General features: G+C 40.2%; 1 protein-coding gene and 1 pseudogene across 2 annotated transcripts in view; one reads left to right on the top strand and one right to left on the bottom strand.

Annotated features, from left to right (window-relative positions):
* The window catches only part of Sox30 (SRY-box transcription factor 30), a 38,069-nt gene extending 17,216 nt beyond the window's left edge, over nt 1-20,853 (bottom strand). For both annotated transcript variants that reach the window (XM_051167588.1, XM_051167589.1), the window contains exons 1-3: nt 19,806-20,853; nt 17,970-18,209; nt 16,629-16,808 (exon numbers count right to left, since the gene is read on the bottom strand). In XM_051167588.1, the coding sequence (XP_051023545.1) occupies nt 16,629-16,808; nt 17,970-18,209; nt 19,806-20,853 (1,468 nt within the window). The remainder of the gene's footprint in view (nt 1-16,628; nt 16,809-17,969; nt 18,210-19,805) is intronic.
* LOC127208582 (dynein light chain roadblock-type 1-like) lies at nt 3,564-4,527 on the top strand (annotated as a pseudogene).
* Nucleotides 20,854-24,263: the final 3,410 nt, after the last annotated feature.

Raw genomic sequence — 24,263 nt, 5'->3', positions numbered from 1 at the left:
TGGTAAGAGCAGAATTCTTTTTTAAGATTTATTTATTTATTATGTATACAGTGTTATGCTTGAATGTAATACCTACAGGCCAGAAGAGGACACCATATCTCATGACAGATGAGTGTGAGCCATCATGTGGTTGCTGAAAATTGAACTCGGGACCTTTGGAAGAGCAGCCAGTGCTATTAACCTCTGATCCACTCTCCAATCCAAGAGCAGAATTTTTAAAGGTAAGCGAAAGTCATCTATGCTTCCATTCCCAAAGAAGACAGCACTGCTGGCTGAGATTCTATTATCCGAACAACACACTCAGACTGAATTTCACTGAACATTCATGATAAAATACAAAAGAGAAGAAGTCTTTTGAATTAGAGTCCTACCCAGGATATTCCAATTCAACTATGTGTCTGTTAATAAAAACACAGTCCAAGTACAGAGCTGCAGTCAGAAATATCTCTCCAGAGCCCCAAATGCTGGTCTTCTCTCAACTTTATCCAGGGGAGACCTCCTTCTCCTCCCTTCTCTCAGCAGAAGCAGGCAATGCCCTTCTAAACCTCAAAGTAGGAGTGAAGAGCCCCACCCATCTATTTCAAGATGTTGTCTGCTTAGTGAAGTACAGGAGGGTGTACATGAAGCTGTCCTGATCTTTTTAGCCCAGCCTGTTCTCAGCCTTCTGAGTGCTGGAACTACAAGTTTGTGTAATCACGCTAAGTTGTTTTTTATGTTTGTTATTACCAGAATCTAGTCAAGAACCTCATTTTTAAAATAGTTCAGAGGGATTGTAGAGATGGCCCAGTGATTAAAAGCACTTGCTTTGCAATCATGAGGACCAGAGTTCAGATCCCAGCATTTGCATAACAAGCCAGGTGTCTCACAAGCACCAGTAACTCCAGTTTCAAGGATTCAACAGTCCTTTTCTGGCTTGTGTATATAGGCATGCACAGAAACACAGATATACACACATACAAAAGCCCACACATAAGTCTTTAGAGAAAGAGCTAAGGTTTGATTGAAGGAGAAACAATTAAATTTAAGCAGATACTCCTACACGGATCTGCTGTAAAGACATCTACAGTATCCTGCAACAACAACAAGGCCAGACAAACTTCTAAAATCTCTCAAAATTTTATTTCCTGAGTTATTACCATATTCAAGACACTAACCTGACAATCTACCTCTGACAATGAGTTCTTTTTCCTATACCCAGCATAAGCACTTAGTTATCAGAAAATATAAGTTACAAAAAGTCTTCAGAACAATTGATCAAGTTTTGGTCATTGAAAGGGGCGTATATCTTTTCTAATACTCTTTCTAACTAAGATGGTTCCATAAAAGAAGAGACAGAAAGGAGGCCTGGAGTGATAACCATGCATCCATTTAATGACAAGTATTAAGTAACTGACATATATCCATTTTATTTTGTTACACAGAGTTATCTAGAAACATTTTAAATGTTAGAGATGCAGGTTGATAAGCAGGAGGTTAGAAGTGTGCAACCTTTAATAAATCAGTGATTTGAAAGATCAAGAAAATGCACAGAGCTCTAATGACTCAAATATTAAGGCATAGTACACACTAACCATTAGAAACCAGCCAGTTACTTGGCTTTTCTTCTTCTAGGACACAACAAAACTACAATGTCCTAGGTTCCCTCACATTTAGGAGCGGCTAATGGCTACCCAATACCTATGAGCACTGTCTGTCACTGATGTAATGAATGCATTCACATGTGGTCCACCATGTTCTTACTGCTTTGTGCAGGCCTGAATGCATGAATACAGTGCCCCAGGAGGCCAATTTTTTTTTTGAGAGAAGGTTTCTCTGTATAGCCTTTGCTGTCCTGGACTCACTCTGTAGACCAGGCTGGCCACAAACTCATAGAGATCCATCTGCCTCTGCCTCCCTAGTGCAAGATTAAAGGCATGTGCCACCACGTTCAGCATGAGGCCAAATTTTAATGATGTCAGAGCTACAGCGGAAAAAGCTATTTTTGAAAGAGACATATTTGTCACTAGAAACATCCATGTGTGAGTAAAACATAAGTTTGCTGTTAAAGTAGACAAAAATGTCCAATCCTTACATGAAATATGGAGCTGCTTTAGATACAAACGGTCAAAAGGGAACAATCCAAAATCCAACTAACCAATTCAAGTATATAAGTAAAGCATGGCCGTGAACAATTGCTGTATGTCTCCTAAGCCCAGGCTCAAGGAGAAAGAAACGGCTGCAGGTGCTGAGTGACTGGAGAGGTACAAGCAGGCTCCTGCTGTAGGACTGGGACGAACAGTGAGGCAGAAGGGCATGACACAGCCCGAGACAGGTATTTTTTTTTTCCTACAAAAAAAGCAGCTTTACAGAGTTAATGAGGAGGAGAAGCATGTCTCTTGGGATAAAGAGAAGAGAGTGGGGAAGACTGAGAATTGGAAAGAATGTTTAGGCTACTGTTAAGAAAAGTGGATTTCTGGAAAGAGCAAGAGGTCATAAAAAGCTGAAGAAAATGAGGCAGAACAATGTGAAGCTGCCTGGCTCATGAAAACTTACAAGGAAGAACTACACTAATTTTATTTATGCTGTTAATAAAGTAGATTTTTATTAACTGTTATTTGACAATTTCACACATTTTTAATGCATTCAGTGTATATTCATGTTTCATTTTTTTTTCTTCTGTTCTTTCCACAGCTGTGAACCTCCTCCTATTAACCCCTTACCCACATTCATGTGTTTTAGTTTTGTTCTGTGGCCCCTGAGTTTAACCAGGGTCGCCTATGTGTCCATGGGATTGGAACCACCCATTGAAGCCTGGTGGGCTCACCAGTAAGCACACAGAATTGTCACTAGTCATTGGCTCAGGTGTGGGGTGTTGGGATGACCTATCCTCACATTGAGAAGGTGTGTCTCTATATTTTCAACTGTTAATTCTGTGACAGCAGAGAGCTAAGTGTTGGCAGAATTTTGGTATAGTTTCTATGGCCCATAATTGATTTTCTATTTGTAAATGCTGTCCTTTCTCACTTGTCAAAAGGCAACACATAATAGATGGATCACTGTCTTGCTATTGGTTGGTTCAAACTGGGATGTGACTTTTTTTGTTTAATAATAAAGAACTGATGGTCCAGAGCTGGGGAAGAAAATTCAGGTGTGGGACTTCCAGGAAGGCAAAGACCCAGGCAGTGTGACTGAGGAGAAGAGAAGATTCGGAAGAAAGAAGGAAGATGGATAGATCTGGAGGCAGGAGGACCATGTAGAGAGATGGGATAGTGACAAAGCCAGGATAATTAAATAATTATTAGATAATTAGCTGAGAGATGGCCCCAGCAACAGGCCAACAGCTTTAAACCATACAGAAGTCTCCTTGTCTTAGTAAAACTACAAGTAGGATTTACAAAAGCCCCACAATATCTGGTACACTAACATGGGGCCCGAAATCCAGACTTAGGCCCAAGATCCAACATAAGTAGGTGATCCAGATTTAAGAACTCAAGTTCCAGTCTGAGACCCAGAGAAGAGAATCCAGGCATGGAAGTGATGGTTTCCTTGAGGCCCTGTGCTGCTCTGTGAGAGGAAGGTAGTAGATGAACCTGGGCCCTCACTCCAGACACACTTCTCACCTTCCTGGAGTCACAGTGTGCTGCCCTGGGGCAGGAAGCCAAGGCCCAGAGCTCATAGTGACCCCTGAACACCGTGAGGAGAGACCATGGCTAAAGACTAAGAAACTGAATTTCCAGATCCTGGAGCTGGTGATGTATACTCAGAGCAGGTAGTTCTCAGAGTACAGAATTTAGAGAAGTTTAAGTAGTGAAATAAATATTAAGTTTGGAAGAGTAAAAGAGAAATAATTATAAATATTTCGTAGGGGGCTGGAGAGATGGCTCAGAGAGAGGTTAAGAGTACTGGCTGCTCTTCCAAAGGTCCTGAGCTCAATTCCCAGCAACCACATGATGGCTCACAACCATCTATAATGAGATGTGGTGCCCTTTTCAGGCCTGCAAGTATACTTGTAGGCAGAACATTGTACACATACTAAATAAATCTTTAAAAAAGAAATGTTTCATAAGTATGCATAGATATAAAAAAAGAGAAACTCATAGAAAGAAATACTGAATTTAAATATAATAAGTAAGGTCTCCAAAGAGAGGAGGGAGATTTAAAAAGGAAAATATTTCGTGTGAAAAAATGCAAAACACGAAAAAGGCAGAGAACTCAGCTGAGTACTGGCAACTCAGAGCTGCTGGATCAGTCCAAGATGGCAGAGGTGGAGGAAACAAACACTCAAGAGACTTCAAAGCCAGAAAGGCATGCAGAGAATCATCCTGGTGAACACAGAGGCATTTCCACTGAGAGCACCATGGACAAGCCCACCACTACACAGTATGCCAAGCTCATGCAAACTTCATCTTAAAGGCACGGAGCACTGTGCATGAAACTGACCCACAGAATGACTTAACCTTCCTTCGAATTTGCTCCAAGAAAAATGAAATTATGGTAGCACCGGATAAAGACTACTTCCTGATTGTGATTCAGAATCCAACTGAATAAGCCACTGTTTCGGCTTCCTGAGTCATTCCTTTATTTAATGCCCCCAAGAATAAATGTTAATCATATAAATGGGCAGATGGTGGTTGCCTGAGAGCCCATGTAGGCCATGCCACTGATGAAGGGTAGCTCTGCCTACCCCACCAAGGAGTGCCTGATGATCCATCCATTCAGTTCCCAGGAAAGCCCAGTTTTCATTTGCAGGCCCACACCCAGCTTCCTTCTGACCTTCAACTTACTTTGTCATCCTTGGAAAGCCCATTTTTTTCTTTAACTAAAAATAACTCCAATCCTCCTCCAAATGCAAAACACTGTAGCAGAGGATATTTGGACCTCTACTACATTGTCTGACATGGGGAAAGAGTTTTGTTTTAATTATAAGCATAAATTAATTATAATATGTTCAGTAAAAACTATAGTTTTCTATGTACTCTCTAAGAAAGATCAGAATAAAACAGATAAGCAATTACTGAAATATGGAATGTTAGATTAAAAGCAGTAGAACAGAAATTAGAAGATCTTTTAAATCAAAATAAAGAATTTTCTCAAGTTAGCCCAGAGAAATCCAATCTAAAGCGTATGGTGCCACCTTTTGATGAGATTGCAGGATGGCAGTCTAGGCCTATTAGAAGACCCATAATAATTTCTCCAGCTACAGTAAGACAATTAGTTCCAGATGAGAGAACCCCACTATAGAGAATTTGGGAGCCAGCCCATAGAGATGCTAGATCTAAAAGGATTTAAAGAGGTACTGGCAGCTTACAACATGCACTCACCTCATGTGAAACTAATAACTGAGCCATACTAAATCGTATAATTCCAAAATATCAGAAACATTTAACATCAGCTATCTTAGAAGCTGGCCCTCAACTACACTGCCTGACATGGTGGAAAGAGGAGGCTTCAGCTGTGAAGCAACGCAATAGGACTAGAATTATTAGTATTCTCAAGGATCAATTGTTAGGTGAATATCAGTATGCTGAGTCAAGGCAAATTATGTTTAATGATGCCACCTTAGAGCAATGTCATATATTAGCTATAGAAGCTTTGGACAAGGTGGAACAACAGGAAAAATGGTCTGAATCATTTACAAATAATTCAGGGCTCAGATGAATCTTTTACTGATTTTTTTAAACCAAAGATTAACTTCATCTGTAAATAGAGCATTATCAGATTCAGATGCAAGAGAAATTGTAATTGAGTCTATTGTTTTCTAGAATACTAACACTGAATGCAAAAAGGCTATTAAACCTTTAAAGGCCAGATCTGCGTCTATTTATGAATGGATTAAAACTACTGCAGACATCATTGGATCTAATATTTACAATCCGTTTTGATTGGACAATTGCTAAAAGTATGAGGGCTCAAAATGTCTGATTCTTTGGCTGTGGAAGAACAGGTCATTCCCTAAAGGACTATAGACAAACAGTTCCTAAGAATAATATTTTCTCTAATGATAATCCAGGGAGAAAGCTTCCTGGGATATGTGAAAGATGTGGAAAGAGCAGACATAGGACATATGAATGTAGATCATTCAGAGAAACAAGACTATTCCTTACAATTGGGGAAATGGCCTAGGGGTCTTTGCTTGAGCTCTGCCAAAAACAAAAAAAAAACAAACAAAAAAAAACAATATGAGCCATTAATTCCCCGTCAGCCAAGGAGAAACTCTTCTAGAGAACAACCAGAAAAAGTAATGCCTAATACAACAGACAACACTGCTCTAAGCTTAACTACTCTGATGGATAAACAAGAGATTCTAAAGATACTGGGAAAAAATGTTTTAGCAAACTGATATAAATGAGCAGAGACCAAAGATGAAATTACAATTAGATGGAATTGGGATTGAAGGCATAATGGATACCAAGACAGATATAACAATAATTCCACAAAATTCTTGTATTTCAACTTGGCCACTTTGAAAGGTATCTACACAGCTCCTAGGAATTGGGGCATTGTCTCAGGCAAAGCAAAGTCTAAAATGAATTATAGGAAGACCATATGTGGCAAATATAGCCATGGATTTATGGGGAAGATATCTATTACAACATTGGGAAACAGATTAGCATTCCTTTAACTTCATGGACAAATAGGATATGTTCTTGGTAAAGATGCTGAAAAGTGTTACCCAAATCAGTCACACACCATCCATCCTGTCCATAGGCAGGGCACAACAAGTGTTAGCTCTCCAAATTTACATGGAGGAGCCACTACTGATAAAGTACCAACTGCCCTACTTAAAATGGTTAACTAACAAGCCTCTTTGGATAGAGAAGTGGCTCTTAAATAAGCAAAAGCTACAGGCTCTAGAATTGCTGGTCCAAGAACAGCTGGAGGCTCAACATACAGAAGATTCCACCAGCCCTTGGAATTCCTTGCCCTTAAAAAGAAATCTGGAAAATGGAGGATGCTAACAGATCTGTGAGCAATTAATAAAGTAATTCAGCCTACAGGTTTATTACAACTTAGAATCTCCTTTAAATACTATAAAATAAACATGTTCCAGGCATACCTTACAATCCTACAGGTCAAGCAATTATGGAAAGATCTAACTGCATTTTAAAAGAAATGCTCATAAAACAGAAGGAAGATATGAAATCTCTCAGATATAGATTACACAATGCTTTATTAATTTTAAATTTTTAAAATGTCAATGGCACAGGTAGCACAGATGCTGAAAAATACTGGATTTTAGAAAGGACTGCTGAATTAAATCAGCATCCAAACTATAAAGATATGTTAACCTCAGAATGGAAGTCAAGAAATATGTTTCATTGGGAATGAGGCTACATATTTATTTCTATGGGAAATGAAAAGCTGTGGATACCTTCAAAGTTAATAAAGATTAGATTTGACCATAGGAGACCCCCTGAAAATCTTGGCTGCCGATATGGAAGAGGCAAGGGAAGAGCCCTAGAACAACAAAGCAGCTGACATGAATGATCCCCTGACATGGAAACAGCTCTGGAGACTGGCTGAGACATGACTGTCTCTGCAGTAGCCAACGCATCTTTTTGGCTCGTAATTTATTATTACATGCCACCTTTCATATGGCATGGATGGAGATGTACATTACCCTATTAAAGATTGACAGATGCCTTTCACCTTCTCAAGCATACAGCAGAGAATCATCTTTAGCTGATTTGTGCACATTGCATATTCCACACGTGTTAATGCAAAAATGTCCCTACAAAGTTACCTTTAAAGTTTCTGTGTTTTCAGAAAAAAAAAAAAAAAGCCTAGACACAAATGAAGACAAAGTAGCTAGCCCCACTTACAGACTGCTTCAGACAAAACTTCAGTTAGGCTCTGCACTTTTCTAGCCCCAGATGATCCCACAGAGCCTGGGCATCCAGCTCTCCCAGAACTTGGCCAATATCTCAATTTTTTAGAGTCCCCAGAATAAGCCATCACCCCCAGACAGCAAGAAGCAATTTAAAGAACATGGCACCCTCACTGACAAGAGGTGGGGTGAGTGGTTTTTGGTCGTTCAGTGGGTTGTGATTTTTTTTGGCATTTAGGGGGGTTATTTGCAAGTTGTTATTGGTCAGTGAGGAAACAAAGGGAAGGAGGTTATATTCAGGGCGCTCTCTCTCTCTCTCTCTCTCTCTCTCTCTCTCTCTCTCTCTCTCTCTCTCTCTCTCTCTCTCTCTCTCATTCTCTCCTCTACCCTTTCTCTCCTATCTAGTATTAGGGTGTAGAAGGGGGAAAGGAGAGGAAAGGCGATTAAAAAAACAAAGAAGGACAGATTATTATACCTCACTGAAAATAACAGAGGTGGGTTATTGTATCTCCTTTTAGACTAGAAAGTAACAAGTCTCAAATATAGATTGGTATGGATTTTTGTATGGTTATAGAAATTTACATTTATATTTGCTACAACATAATGTATATATAATTCAACTCTTGTTTAGGATATATGTGCATATGCAACTCATTGAAAAATGTAATGTAAGCTGGGCTTGGTGACACACACCTCTAATCCCAGCACTCAAGAAGGCAGAAGGAGGCATATCTCTGCGAGTTTTAGGTCTGTCTGGTCTACAAAGCAAGTCCAAAATGGCCAGGGCTACACAGAGAAAGCCTGTCTTGAACCTCCCCAAAAAATTAATAGTCCAAATCTTTTGAAAGTTACTATCTTAAACTGTTAGGGATAATTAAAAAATACAAGTTCATAGTCAGTCACCTATAAATAATCATATCCTTTCATACGCTTTCAGAAATACACTTGCAGTTATGTTAGGTACTAGTTTAATTAAAGAAATAAGCTGTATTTAGCCTCCTACATATTGTTTTCAAAGTTAAGCAGAAAGCAAGTAACAAAAAGCAAGCAATTTTGTCTATTTAGATACACTTTAGATAGGTGGTCCTCAAATATCAGAATATGGCATTTAAGGTGTTTTAATAAAAAGCATTTCATAACAGTCAGTTCAACTCCTGGCAGCACGCACAAACTCCTCTGAAGAAGATGATGGGCACCAAAGAACCTCAAGCTAAAGCTTGCTTTGTATGTGCCAAAGCTGGCCACTGGGCTATATAAACTGCCCTCTACCTTGACTGCTGACAGTCTGCTGTCTACACTGGACAAGCAGGATACTGAAAAGTTGATTGTCCCACTTTGCCAAGACCAGGTGAGATAGCCTTTAAACTTTCCTGCTTCACAGGAAAGTGTCTCAGATTTTCTGGGCCTGATAGTTGTAGATGGATGCCCCATTGGCAAAGATGAACCTTTGGTGACTGTCCAGAGAGCCGGTAAATCTCTGTCATTTTTATAGTTTTGGAAGCTGTTTGCTCTTCACTCCTATACTCACATAAAATTTATCATTTTCAGGTCTCTGATGGTGTTGAAGACCAGATAGTTATAGTCTTACAGTTTTCCATGTTATCAGTCTCAAAAAAGAAAACTCAAAAGATGTGTAAAGTTTATAAAGATTAAAGACAAAAGCTTAAGTTGTTTAGGAGCTAAGAAGTTGTCTTGCTGCTGATTGGTTCAAACTGGAATGTGGCTCTTTGTATAATAAAGAACTGATGGTCCAGAGCTGGGGCAGAAAATATTGGGGTGGGACTTCCAGGAAGGCAGAAACTCAACACAGGCAGAGAGACTTGGGAGAAGAGAAGATGCAGAAGGAAGATGGATGGAACTGCAGGCAAGAGTGAAGACAGCGTGGAAAGATGGGATAGTGGAGATGTCAGGATAAGTTTTGGTAGTGCTGAGAGACAGCCCCAGCAACAGGCCAACAGCTTTAAACTATATAGAAGTCTCCATGTCATAATTAAACTGCAAGCTGGATTTGCAAAAGCCCCACAATAGCAAGATCTTATGAATGTGGACCTTCCCCCCTTCATGCATTTTGACAGCCAAAGCTGCTATAAGTTCAAAGTCAGAATGGTTGTGTCCTACCTAGATTATACAACTTTTAAGAGATTTTTTTTTTTTTGTCCAGATCTCAGTTTCCAATGGACCTCATAACACCTTCTTAAGAGTGGATCTTAAGGCCAAGACAGGCCTTCTGACTTTTGGATTACAACAGTACTAGCAACAAAGTTTTCTTTCTTATTGTTTTATTCGAAAAGTATATGAACTAAATGACACACAGTTGAAAAACTGGTGGTAAATATAACTAAAACATTTAGAGGGGGGAAAAGTATGAATTCTAGAGAGCGAAAGACTGTCAACTAAGTAATGATATAATCAACAAAACCAATCTCAGGCTGGACAAATGAAATAGAGAACTTAATGAAAAGTGCATCTATGGCCAAGTAAATATTTTATAGTAGGTAAAATAAATGTATTTTCTAAAGAAGCCCCAAAGCCTGTTATATACCTTCACATTTATATAATGTGAATGCTAATATAAATAGGGAGGCTGGCACCTAAGCTGTTCGATAAAATATAGCTGAAGACAGTTCTAGACAATCATGCTATCAGGACTTTCAGAGACTAGAAACAGAACAGTTTAGAGTGTGACATTAAACATGAGCAGAGCAAACAATGCAATATATATATATAAAGAACACCAGATTAGAAGCTGCTGTAGATTTGATCAAAGGACTAGGAAGCTTAGTTTTATCGGTATCTGTCTTGTATATAACTACACTATAAAATCTTTGACAAGAGGGTCTAAGGAAACATATTTATATTGTCCCTAACACAACCTGTCCCACAGCAGGTGCCTGATAAATATTAGGCAGTAGAGGGGTCAGATAGGCAGGTTTGCAACTATGGCGTTGAATTCACTCAGAAGATAGTGGAGATAGAAAGATTCATGGAAACAGAAAATCCTGAAGTGTACTTTCAGTTTTCAAGTATATTTAATATCTTAATGAGATGAAGTGTTCTGGAAAAATGTGATGCAGTGCAAATGGTTGCTTAGTAAAAGAAGTGGGCTTGGTAGAATACACAGGAAAATGAAGTAAGCTTGGTTGAGCATTAAGGAAAGATTACCAGAATATCCATGAGTTTGGTGTGAAATATTTAATAACACATTTCTAAATCACTAATTGAATAATGAGGATTTTTTTCATCTTTTTGAATTACAAATGTTGGTTAATGGAAGAAGACTAATAAGGACAACTAAAGTAAAACATTCATATAAAACTGGTTGTTTACACACAAAAATGCTTTCATACAAAAGTGGTTGTTTACACAAAAATGCTAACAAAGAAGAAAAAGCATTCTTTAAGATTATAAAGCTGTAAGCTAATTGGTCAAATTAAAAAAAAACCTATCAAAATCTTGTGTGAAAAAATTAGTCTATGGGCTGGAGAGATGGCTCAGCAGTTAAGAGCACTGTCTGCTCTTCCAGAGGTCATGAGTTCAATTCCCAGCAACCACATGGTGGCTCACAACCATCTACAATGAGATCTGATGCCCTGTACTCATATACATAAAATAAATAAATCTTTAAACAAAAAAAAAAGAAAAAATTAGTCTATGTGTTTTAGGTCAGTGCAAATAGAAATTAGGTAGTTGGAGGCTGTAGAACACTTAACTGCTCTTGGGAGGACCTAAGTTTGATTCCCAGACCCATGTCAAGTGGCTCACAACATAACTCAAGCTCCAGAACTATCTGATCCCTCGGGCCTACTCATGCACATCCAATTAGTGGCAAGCACACACACACACACACACACACACACACACACACACACACACACACCATTTTAAAAAATCAGGTGTTTTCACACATATGGTCACTTGATTTTTGACAAAGAAGCCAAATCCATTCAATGGAAAAAGGATAGCATCTTCAACAAATGATGCTGGTCTAAGTGGAGGTCTATGTGTAAAAAAAATGCAACTGGACCCATATTTGTCACCTTGCACAAAACTCAAATCCAAGTGGATTAAAGACCTCAACATAAAACCAGAGACACTAAGTCACTTAGAAAAAAAAGTGGGGGAGAGCCTGGAACATATTGGCACAGAAGACAACTTCCTGAACAGAACACCAACGGCCTAGGCCTTAATGTCAACAATTAATAAATGGGACCTCATGAGGCTGAGAAGCTGTAAGGCTGGAGACACTGTCAAGAGAACAAAGCGACAGCCTACAGACTGGGAAAAGATCTTCACCAACCCTTCATCTGACAAAGGTCTAATATCCAAAATATATAAAGAACTCAAGAAATTAAACACCACCAAACCAAATAACCCAATTGAGAAATGGGGCTTGGAACTAAACAGAGAATTCTCAACAGAGGAATATCAATGGCTGAGAAACACTTAAAGAAATGCTCAACCTCCTTAATCATCAGGGAAATGCAAATCAAAACAACTCTGAGATTCCATCTTACACCCATCAGAATGGCTAAGATCAAAAATTCAAGCGACACCACATGCTGGCGAGGATGTGAGGAGAGAGGCACACTCCTTCATTGCTGGTGGGAATGCAAACTAGTACAGCCACTTTGGAAATCTATCTGGTGCTATCTCAGAAAAATGGGAATAGGGCTTCCTCAAGACTCAGCTATTCCACTCCTTGGAATATACCCAGAAGATGCTCCAGCACACAACAAGAAAATTTGCTCAACCATGTTCACAGCAGCCTTATTCATAATAGCTAGATCATGGAAACCGCCTAAGTGTCCCTCAGTAGAAGAATGGATAAAGAAACTGTGGTACATATACACTATGGAATACTACTCAGCTATTAAAAACAAGGAATTCCCGAAATTTGTGGATAAATGGATTGAGCTAGAAATTATCATAATAAGTGAGTTAACCCAGAAGCAGAAAGACTTAAATGGTATATACTCACTTATATCTGCATACTAGCCCAAGGGGCATGTCCCATGAAAGCCTTCACTTACCAGGAAACTGGGACAAAGGGGAGGACATCCTATTGGGACTCTAGATGAGAGAAGCATGGGAGAATGGCAAAGTAGAAGGATCCAGAGGGTCCTAGAAACCTACAAGTAGAACATTATGATAGGCAGATTTGGGCCCAGGGGTCCCGCTCAAACTAAGGCACCAGCCAAGGACAATACAGGCCGTAAACTTTAAACCCCTACCCAGATCTAGCCAATGGTCAGAACAGTCTCCACACTTGAGTGGAGAGTGGGATATGACTTTCTCACGTACTCTAGTGCCTCACATTTGACCATGTCCCCTAGAGGAGAAGACCTGGTGGCACTCAGAGGAAGGACAGCAAGTTACCAAGAAGAGACTTGATACCCTATGAGCATATACAGGGGGAGGTAATCCCCCTCAGGAACAGTCATAGGGGAGGGGAATAAGGGGAAAAGGGGAGGGAGGGAAGAATGGGAGGACACAAGGGATGGGATAACCATTGAGATGTAACAAGAATAAATTAATAATAAAAAATTTTTTAAAAATCAGGTGTTTGGAAGGAAACTGACTTAACAAAAACCAAGTGACTATAAGGTGTACTACCTGACTTGATAAATTCTTCACCAGAAAGAACAAAATCACTGAAACTTCTTAGAGCAGTGGTTCTCAACTTTCCTAATGCTGTGACTCTTTAATACAGTTCCTTATGGTGTGATGGCCCCTGACCATAAGGTTATTTCATTGTCACTTCATTACTCTAATTTATTGCTACTGTTAAGAATTGTAATGTAAATATTTTATATACAGGATATCTGATACATGACCTCAAAGGGGTAGCAACTCACAGGTTTAGAATCACTGGCTTAGACAACTGAAGAGAGAGTGGAGACTCAACACAATCCTTCCTACTAAAGATGTAAGGATTCTTGAACCTAATTTTCACAGAAGGAAGTTTGAGAACCCTAGATCAATACAATATAATGGCTACAAACTGACAGTAATAGATCTCAGCTATCATATAGTTATTGTAGCAAAACTGAAAGGTAAAGCATAAGATATTAGATAATGTAGATAGAAGTAGCTTCTGCCAGAGCAATTTTGCTAGGTCTACATCACTTCTATAACAATTAGCCCTAAAAGTCAACTTCATACAACCTAGAATCACTTGGGAAATGTCTCATTGAGGGATCATTCACTTTGAGTTGCTCTCTCCTCTCTTTCTCTCCTCTCTTCTCCTCTCCTCCTCCTCCTCCTTCTCTATCTTCTCCTCTCCCCCCCCCCACACTGTATTAACTGATATGGGAAGATGCAGCCCACTGTGGGTGGTACCAATACCTACGCAGGTAGTCCTGTTAAAAGTAGAGAAAGTGAGCTGAGTGCAAGCAACAGAAAGCCAAGCAGCATAGATCCGTTCATCTCTCTGATCCTGATGTGGGCATGGCATGACTAGCTGTGCCTGCTGCCTCTGCATCCCTGAGATGGCCTGTGACCAAGAACTGCGAACTAAAATGAACCCTTTCTCTCCTACGAATTTTTATATCACAGCAAAGAAACAAAAAATACGATTTCTAGTTACTCAAATGGTGACTTTGTGCACACTAGCTTAGTGAATCACTTTCTGTACCTAAAAAGTTAGCCACTTATATAGTATCATAAATACACAAAAATTACTATAAAATAATTACTCTGAAAAAGAAAAATCATGTTTCACTACCTTGATAATCTTTCTTCCACAAGAATAAATGTTTAAATGCCTGACATTACCATGCCTTTATATTTAGAACATAAAACTACCTGAAAGAAATGAAGAAATAAGGTATTAAAATTAGTATCTGCAAAGATTTAAATATGGTCATTTGTTTGTTTGAGACAAGATTTCTCTGTGCAGCCCTGGCTATCCTGAAACTTGTTTGATAGATCAGGCTTGGCTCAAACTCACAGAGATACACCTGTCTTCGCCTCTCTAATGGTGTATGTCACCATGCCTATCCAATAACTACAATTATTTAAGGGACTTTTGATACAGCCTAAACTTCCTAGTTATACTACCACCTGTAAGTAATATAATACCAAGCTGATAGAATAACTAAACATATTTCAAAGTTGCACAACTGTGCAGCATGGTAGTAAATAAATCTTACTATAAATAATTTTTATCTAAAAACAGTTCTCAAATTATCTTTATACAAAGTTCTACTTATTATTTGAGATCGAGAAAATGAGTCTGTACATCTCTGGTCCATACAATGTTGGCGTTCTAAATAATTTTTTAAAGTAGCCAACAAAGACTCATTATCACATTTTTGTTTACTGCTTGTATGTTTCTGGTAATTCTGTCTACCATACTTCAATAACAAAATCATGATGCACAAACCCTACCAATATCAGAAAAAAATATTTACTCTTCTTCCAGAGCATATCTTTGTACAGATGGTGTAAAAGTGATATATTGTATAAAATCTCAACTGCTTCAAATAAGAACAATGATAAATCTGTTCCTGAGAAACATAAGCATTTTAAAATGAACAAAAGAGATGCAAGTAAAGTCTTGGGGGAATATGCAAAACCAAAGCAGAGATATAGTTAAGCCTAATTTGAAATGCAGTATTACAGGCAACACTAAGAGTGCCTGCCTGTATTGTAAAATTGAGGCTACAGATCAATTTTTTTAAAGGTTTTTCAAGCAGAGTTTCTTTGTATAGCCTTGGCTGTCCAGGACTTTGTAGACCAGGCTGGCCTCAAACAGAGACCCCTCTTGCTCTGTCTCTGCCTCCCTGAGAGCTGGGACTGCAGGCAACCACTGCACCAAGCTTACAGATCAACTTTGTATATCTTCTACTTGAACAGAGGTATCTTGACTGCATCTTTGTTACTTCCATTGGCTAAATTGACACAGTTTAAAAGACACTGAAAATGAAGGCTGGAGTGACATCCTAGAAGTTAGAGTACTTGCTGCTCTGGAAGAGGACCCAGCTTCAGGTCCCAGTGCCTAAATGGCAGCTTACAACCAGTTCCCAGTGGCAAACGGCAGAGGCACTAGGTGTACATGTGAGCACGTGCACACATACATACACACACACACACACACAGTGTACTTAACATTTAGGAAAACAAACCATTTGTATACATAATATAAAAATCTTTAATTAAAAAATAATAATATTAATAAGTCCATTTCCAAGATCTAACCATCTCTAACACACAGGGCCAGCTTTATCATTAGGAGAATCCAGGCAGGCAGGAACTGCAAAGAGCAGCTTTACGACAAGTGATAGCAAAGTGAATGGATGGTACTCCCCCTAAGCGAGGTCACAGAAGTTCTGGGGGAACAAGCCAAAGATGTAACAGATGGCAAAATTTAGCATTTCTACCATCCACAGACCAGACTGTAAGCAACACAGACCAAACAAGTCCATTTGGATATGGAGAGCTTCCACTGCTTTTCTGCAGCAGCAAGAGAATCGCCTTCAATAGATCAATAGTCTTACTGAGTTCCATGACAGGACACCTCATACCCCATTAGGAAAGAAGTCTTGTAGGCTGGAGGTGAGAAACATCCTTATTTCCTATTTAATTACACCAACAATTTCCTTCACTATCTGATTAATGTAGGAGATCACTTTGGCTTGCTTAAAAAGTTTTCCACATGGAACCACTTTTGCTCCTTCTCTCATTTAATGTTTCACTTCCTCTCTTGATCTTATTCCTTTACTATTTCCTAAATTCGAATTTAACAGAAACTAAATTTCTATTTAAGAGGTAAAATTTTGATGTAGGTATTTATAAATAATCTACAATAGGACCAACTCACCAACTGGATGAGTGATGGTGTTCTGAAGACCAGGAATTACCACAGAGTAGGTAGGTGAGCGATAAGGATAAATTGTTGTAGGATTTGTAGAGATAATATTCTGTGTGGTACCAGAAAATACATTGGAAACACTTAGAGGGAAGCGTTTTCGCTTCCCTGGACGAGGCTGATAAACCCAACCTACAGAGAAAGAGAGACTTTTTAATATGAATACACAGACTCTAGCTTTTCATATGAAAAATATAGGACACTCTAAAATTTTAGAAAATGGTTTGTCTAAAAGTATTTTCCAGCTCCATGATGCTATTTCTGTGAACGAATCCTCCACTGTGCATGTTAACATCCAGATAGCTTCTTATTCTGTTAATTTTGCAACCCACAACAGAGAAGAACGTCAAATGCCTTCTACTCAGAGACAGACTGATTTTGTGGCAGAGTCTACGCCAGTCACTGGGTTTGAAGCAAAATACCCCATAAGACATTGTTCACCTCCTCTTTCCTCACACCATAAGATACAATGTAGTGCTTACAATGTAATAGTCACTATAAGCAGTCACTATTTTTATGCCTGGTTTAGGAAATCACTCTGAGACTTAAAAATTACTAAAACCACAAACAGCTTAATTTCCTGCCAAAGACAGAAGTGTCGCACTGTCACATAAACAAATCACTGGTTCCATCCAGTTGGTACCTCAGAATCTTGCCTAAAATATTTCTGCTAATGTTTCAAAGCAAATTATTTCCCCACTATGCACAGTTAAAAATGCCACAAAGAATACACAGTTTTCAACTTTTATCTCAATGCGCTTATTGCTGAGGGCAAATCATTTCGAACTGTATTGTGATAGGAATAAATCTATTAATCAAAACACAGGACTGTGTTCTGATAACCACTTAACATTAAAAGAGAGCAGGATATTAACCTCTGCATTTTAATTACTTTTCAAATGCGAACTGTTTTGGTTTTTTTTGTTTTTTTGTTTTTTTGTTTTTTTTTTGCCATGATTCTTTATTATCTCTACTATATTACAAAATAGAACTATGGTGATTTACTGTTAATTTTATAGCTATAGATACATATGTATGTTTGTATGTAGATATACGTATTTACTCAAAACTACAATAAAACATGTCTCCTAATTTGCATTGGCTGGAAATATAAATTCAGATTTCACAACTACATTCTATTTAAGAAAATGTATGTTTAGTATTAATTCAAGCATAATTAAGTTATGCTTGCCTTTCTCACATACACATTAGGAAATCTCAACCTAACTTAATCTTTACCTAAAGAAATTTAAAAGAAATTGGAAAGAGCCTTTGTTCATTTCATTTGATTACCAGGAAATTCCTCTCTGTGCTTTTCTTTAATCTTTTGTGCTTCATCATAATAAGGTTTCTTTTGTTCTTCACTAAGTTTGTTCCACTCTAACCCAAGCTGGACACTGATTTCTGCATTGTTGGCGGCTGGGTTAGCTTTGGCTAGTGCTGGCCGGTGGATTCTTGCCCAAACCATAAATGCATTCATGGGTCGCTTCACATGACCATTTCTGTCTTTACTGAAGGGAGTATCAGGTATTCCTATATGACAAAAATTAAGAGACTAAGTTAATGTGCCACATATGCAATTTTAAAGAGATGTGTACCTTCATCTATACTTATAAAGTACCTGAAAACATAAACTACAATATACCCAAAGTACTGCCAATATTCCAAATGTCCTTATACTCTTTGAACTCAGCATTCTAAATTGTGGCTTAGAGTGACCCCCAGAGTATAATTGTTGAAGATGCTGTGTAGTAATATTAGGGACACAATGGACGATTATTTGCTTCTTTGAGCTTCACTAATATATTTAATATTAATTAACATTAACTTATTTCCCACTAGTGACCAGGAACTCTGACTTATTTATAACTGTGCACCTGGCACTATGTAGATGTTAGTTAAGTATTTGAAAGACGTCAACTACAGAAGCAGCTGAAGTGCCTTTAATGCAACACTTTTCACTAACAGCTTTTAACACTATCAGCTTTTCACTACAAAGACGAAACTCCTGCCACATGGAATCATTAAAACTGGCATCATATCCTGGAAGAAAAATAGTATAAGCGACCCTGAGAGTCACAGTGCAGTTCAAGTTCCTATAAATGAAATTCACTGAATTTGTATCCCTATGCAGTTCATAAAAAGTACTATCCACAAACTTTTCACATTAATTCACTTTAGGGTTACTTGACAGGTGAAAATGTTTTAGACTTGCAAAAGATGTTTAGAATAAGTAATGCTGACTGAGGATGTAGCTCAGTTGGTAGAGTGCTTGCCTAGGATGCCTAGAGCCCTGGATTCAATTTCCAATACTATATAAATCACATGTAGTAAAGTGGTATGTGCCCAGAAGGGCTTGGGAAATAAATAGAAAAAGGAAATTTAAAGTGTAAAAGGTAAAAAGCATAGGAGTAGCGTGGGTAGAACCAGCACTGAAAAATAAAAAATAGAAGTTCATGAAAACATGAAGAATGTTATGACTTCCCAAGACATTCATAATACAGTGTTCTGTGTGAACTAATCCTAAAGACTTGCTTGAAATATACTTGGAAATATGGCTGTAGTTTCTACTATTTAACTATAATAACTAAATAAATAGCTTATTTAGTCATTTTATTAACATTTCTGGAAACCCTTAGCTTTAAGAATACTAAAATGTTATGTTTGAATCATGGTATCTCCAAGAAAAGTTACAGATCTCTTTTAAGAATAACTTCTACAATCAGAACAAACAACTATTTTTCTTGAAACACTGGTTTTGTTCTACTTCTTGATAAACCTAAACCTATGACGCTACTACATCAGGAAATGTGAAGTTGTTACCTATGTATAAGCTGGGGGAGGGTCTGTATCATCTAACAATGCATTCTGTTGTGTCTATTACCTAAACCTGTTTACTAAGTCTTAAACTTGACTTTTCAAAAAAAATTTTTGTGTGTGTGGAAATCCTTCACACTTAAGTGTATTTTACCAGTATAAGGGCAAATCAATCACAGACAATCCCTGTGCAAGCTAAGAACCAATACCGTGATTCTATTTTTTGATGTTCGGCTCCTAAACTGCTAATATGTTTGCTATGGGCAACATAGACATAACTGTGAAAACCAGACTCCCCCTGCCTTCTAATACCTGCGTCTGAGGGAAGCACGGTGAGGGGGACATCTTTGGTTTCAATTTTTACAGAAGGCTCCAGTAAGGACTGCATTTTAATAGGCACTGGTGTCAGGGGGACCTTGGACAACCGTATCAGCTCAGAAGGCGGAGGACCCTGAAATTGGATTCGGGCCCCAGGAGGGACGCTGTGGAGAGTCAAAGGGAACCTTAGGTCTTGTTGGTGCGGCCCAAAGGCACCGGGCGGCTGGGCCAGGATGCCCTCCTTGCTGCCATGGATGAGGCTATTGGACGTGGCCTCCGAGCCCAGCCTGCAGTCGTCCCTGAGTCTGTCTGGCTCCTCGGTCTTGATGACCCCTTCTCCGATGGCCAGCAGGCTCCTGCTGTCCCCGCCTTTCAGCGCATCCCTCGATGCCTCCTCTGCCTCCAGCTTGGCTTTCTTCTCATCCCCTCGACGGCCATCGAGGGCCTTCCCGGTGCCGTCCAACTTGGCGGCCCTGGAGGCCCTAGTGCCGGCCTCGGTGGTCCTCCGAGATCCCACCGACAGGTCCAAGCCCGCCGCCAGCTCCTGCTTCTCGGCCTTGACGAGCAGCGTCCGGGGCTGCATGGGGCGCAGCTCAGGCCTGCAGGGACCTCCGTCGGCGGCGGCGGTGGCCCCGGACTGCGCAGGCAAGAGCAGCAGCTCGGGCCTCAGCTGCAGCAGGCGCGCCTGCGCGGACGAGGCGGCCGCCGTGCTCTCCTCGTCGTCGTCGTCGTCGTCGTCGGGAGCCTGAGGTAGCAGCGGTCCGGGGGGCAGCAGAAGCACCTGCTCCGGCTTCACCTGCAGCAGGCGTCGTGTCCCAACCTGCGCACCTGCCGCCGCCGCCGCTACCGCCGCGGCCTCTCCGCACGACGAGGCCACCGCGGTGATGGCGGCCGTGGCCTGGGCTTGTGGCGACTGAGGACGCTCGGAGGCCAAGGCCCGGAAGGTGGCGGCCTCGACGGGATGCGCGGGCGGAGCTGGGCGCAACGGGCGCGGCGGTTGGCGTGGCGTGGGCGTCGGCGGCTCCGGCCTGGCTCTCTCCATGGGGGGAGGGGGCGCCCGGTTTGGTCGCGGCTGGGATTGTGAGCTCAGCCGTTTGTTGGAGGCCTCCCCCTCCCCCTTTCAGTTAAGACCCTTCCAAGGCCTTGGCTACCCAGAACCCTATGCGCTCCACAGACTCGGGCCTCGGGCTCGTCTCGTCCAATCATGAGCGGCCCGGTATCCCCGGCCAGCCAATCACAGGCACGTTCATCGGCTCCTCCCACCCTCCGCTCTAGCTGTGTGCGAGAACACTGGAATCATCCGCCATATCCCGGGCCGAAGCTCCTGTGTCCCATTTTCCACGCCTCTTCACGCTCCCTCTCTTCCGGATTCTCTTCTGGCCTTGTCCTTGGTTACCCCGTCCCCCCACCTGGAGCGCGACAATGGCGTTGCCCAGGAAACTCTTCCGTTCCACGCCTCTACCAATGACCTCCTATGATGAAGTGTGGGCCTTTTTTGCGGACTGGGGAACAAGGCCTTGAGTCTTCATTAGGCCGGAGTATGGGAGGGTTTTCTAGTCATTCTTGAGGGACAATGGGGACATCTTGCAACTTATCACCAACCTCATTTCATTGATCGATCTTACTAGAAATGGTTTGACTCAGAACTATTTTAGTAGTTGAATTTTCAAGTAGTTGCCAAAAGACCACCCAGTTTCATCCACTTTTTGACATTCCACCCGCCATTATTCTGGTCCTTCACATCCATGTCCATGTTGCAGTACTCCCATAGTCTTGCTCTTCGACTTTGTCCCACTACTCCTCAGTAGTTCTAAAAATACAAATCTAATCCTGTCACACTTCCTCCAAATCTGTCTGCAGCTTCCACTGGTCGTGAGATGAAAGTCTGAAATTCTTGGCAGAGCCTGTTAAGTCTGGTGGTGGCTTGGGTTCTACCTACAGTTCCTCTGTGTGAGTTTTGTGCGCTTTGACTACATTGCTCCCCATGTCATTCTTTTTCACCACAGGACGTTTTAGCATGTCAAACTTTTATGTCTCTGTAACTCCTGCTTATTTTTACGAATTGGAGCTGAACTGACTCTTCAAACAATGACTCAGTGCCCATTCGAATCTCTTTTATGCGCTCATACTGATCACATCCTTTGAAGTGCTTTCCTTGTGTGATTGTTCTGTTGCCTCTTCCAGTTGATTGTTACCTCTTTGAGGGAAGAACTGCGTTTGTTTTGCTCATCATTGAATCCTCAGTACCAACTGCTGAGAAATAGTTCAATAAATGCTTTTTGGATGAGGAAATGAATAAGAACTGTCATGACTAATGAAATAGTGATACCGTGTATATTAAGGGCTCGTTCTAATTTTTTTCCACGTGTGTACCTCTTAACTAGTACTGTGTATAGTTTTCATTAAATATCACCAAATAAACGAGAAATTCTTTAAGCATTTATTGCATCACTAGAGGTCCTGACTCAAAGCTATAGCTCTATCATGAGGTAGATGAGCCTCATATCCAAGACAAAGACTAATTGAATTCTTTCTAACCCTCAGTTGTCAGTAGTGCTAAACAGAAGAACACAATACTCTCAGACAACTAGACCTCTAAAATGTGCTTAGGAAACTGACAAGAGGGTTGATTGCCACAAGTTTGAGGCCAACCTGAGTTATATGTCAGTTACAGTCCAACACTGACTACACTGTAAGATTTTTTTCTCAAAAAGACCAAGCTAAACAAAATTGGATTTAAAAAACTTTTCTAGGTTCAACATTCCAGCATGTCAAACAACAACAACAAAAACCAGTGCTTATATTAGAGAAAGCAACAGACTTTAATTGGTACACTAAGAAGACATACAATAAAAAAATACTATGAAAAAAAGAGGAAAAGGGTGTGGCAGGCAAACTACCAGATTGTCAGTGTTGGGAATAAGGTTCAATGTTTATTTCATTTACTGGAGAAATTAACATACAGTAGACTAAGAATAATTGTAGAGGGAAGGATATCACCAAGCAAGCAATGGTCACAGAGACTGTGCAAAGCTATGTGAAGACATATTTTAATATAAGAAACACGGCTAGAGACCAGCATGCCTAACTCATCAGAGCTTGGTACTTGCTAATACAGTAGTTAGCACAACTTCACTGCTCCAAAATACGTGACACAAAAGCTGACTGAATGGAGAAGAGAAAGACTACCCAGGAATTATATTTGGATACATCAATATTTCTTTAAGTTTTTAAAAATTATACTTATTTATGGTGTGTGTGGAATGGTATAACGTGTGTGTGTGTGTGTGTGTGTGTGTGTGTGTGTGTGTTGGGGGTCGGAAGTCAATGTAGATTTCAATCGAGCGAAAGATGGATAAAGAAAATGTGGCAGATATGCACAATGGAGTATTACTCAGTCATAATGCACATGCTACAGGGTGGGTCTCAGGGAACTCAGGTTACCAGGCTTGGTAGCCAATGCCTTTACCCACTGAGCCATGCTGCTGTATCCTCCATATTTTTTTCACTAAGTAGTAACATAACTTGAAGAGCAAATCACAAAGATTTCAGAACAGCTGAGCAACACTTTCAGCCCATAAGAATATTGTACTCAGTAGTTTTCTACATACGTTCTTTTCTTTTTAAAAAAAGATTTATTTATTATTTACACAGTATTCTGCCCACATGTGTGCCTGCCCACCACAAGAAGGCATCAGATCTCATTACAGGTGGTTGTAAGCCACCATGTGGTTGCTGGGAATTGAACTCGGGACCTTCGGAAGAGCAGAAGGTGCTCTTAACCTCTAAGCCATCTCTCTAGCCCCTATATATGTTCTTTAAAGTGTGACTGAAATGTTCTCCCGGGACTGAATGCAGTGTCATAAAACGAGCCACACAGACCTGTGAAGATCAAACTTACACAGACTCTGACCTATAGGCTTTGATTTCTTAAAACCTACTTTATTTGGGGTTCCTTATATCTCTTTTTTCATTCTCCATCCCAGTCCTTTCCAACACCTCAACACCAGGTAGGAGAGAAAGAAGGTTAGTGGGGGGAAAGGGGCGCAGTTCTCTTTGGTTACTTCCTGCTGTTTAGGATCACCGGGTTCTTTGGGTCAATAGCCATCTTCATTGTTGGTGTACTCAGTCAGCAATAGTAAATGCAGCAACAGCCTTCTCTACCTCTACCAACTGTCTCCTCCAAGCATTCTGCATTCTTCTTACAGCTCTCATCCCTGTCTTTCTCCCCTCCCTCCCCCCCCTCCCCACTTTGGGCTCTCATATTTTTCAAATTGACAAATGCCACACCTCCACATGAGGCAGTTTCCAAAGTTGACAAAGACCACCAGCCCTCTCTCAAGGCTCTTATTAACTGTGGACAAACTGGAGCATCCCGGCCCACACGTGGGATTTAAACAGAAACATGTTTACATAACATGACTTATTTTTTTTTAAAGAAACCGAAACTTC

The sequence above is a fragment of the Acomys russatus genome, chromosome 25 (assembly GCF_903995435.1).
Source record: "Acomys russatus chromosome 25, mAcoRus1.1, whole genome shotgun sequence".
Lineage (NCBI taxonomy): Eukaryota > Metazoa > Chordata > Mammalia > Rodentia > Muridae > Acomys > Acomys russatus.
This window is presented reverse-complemented; position numbering and strand designations above follow the sequence as displayed.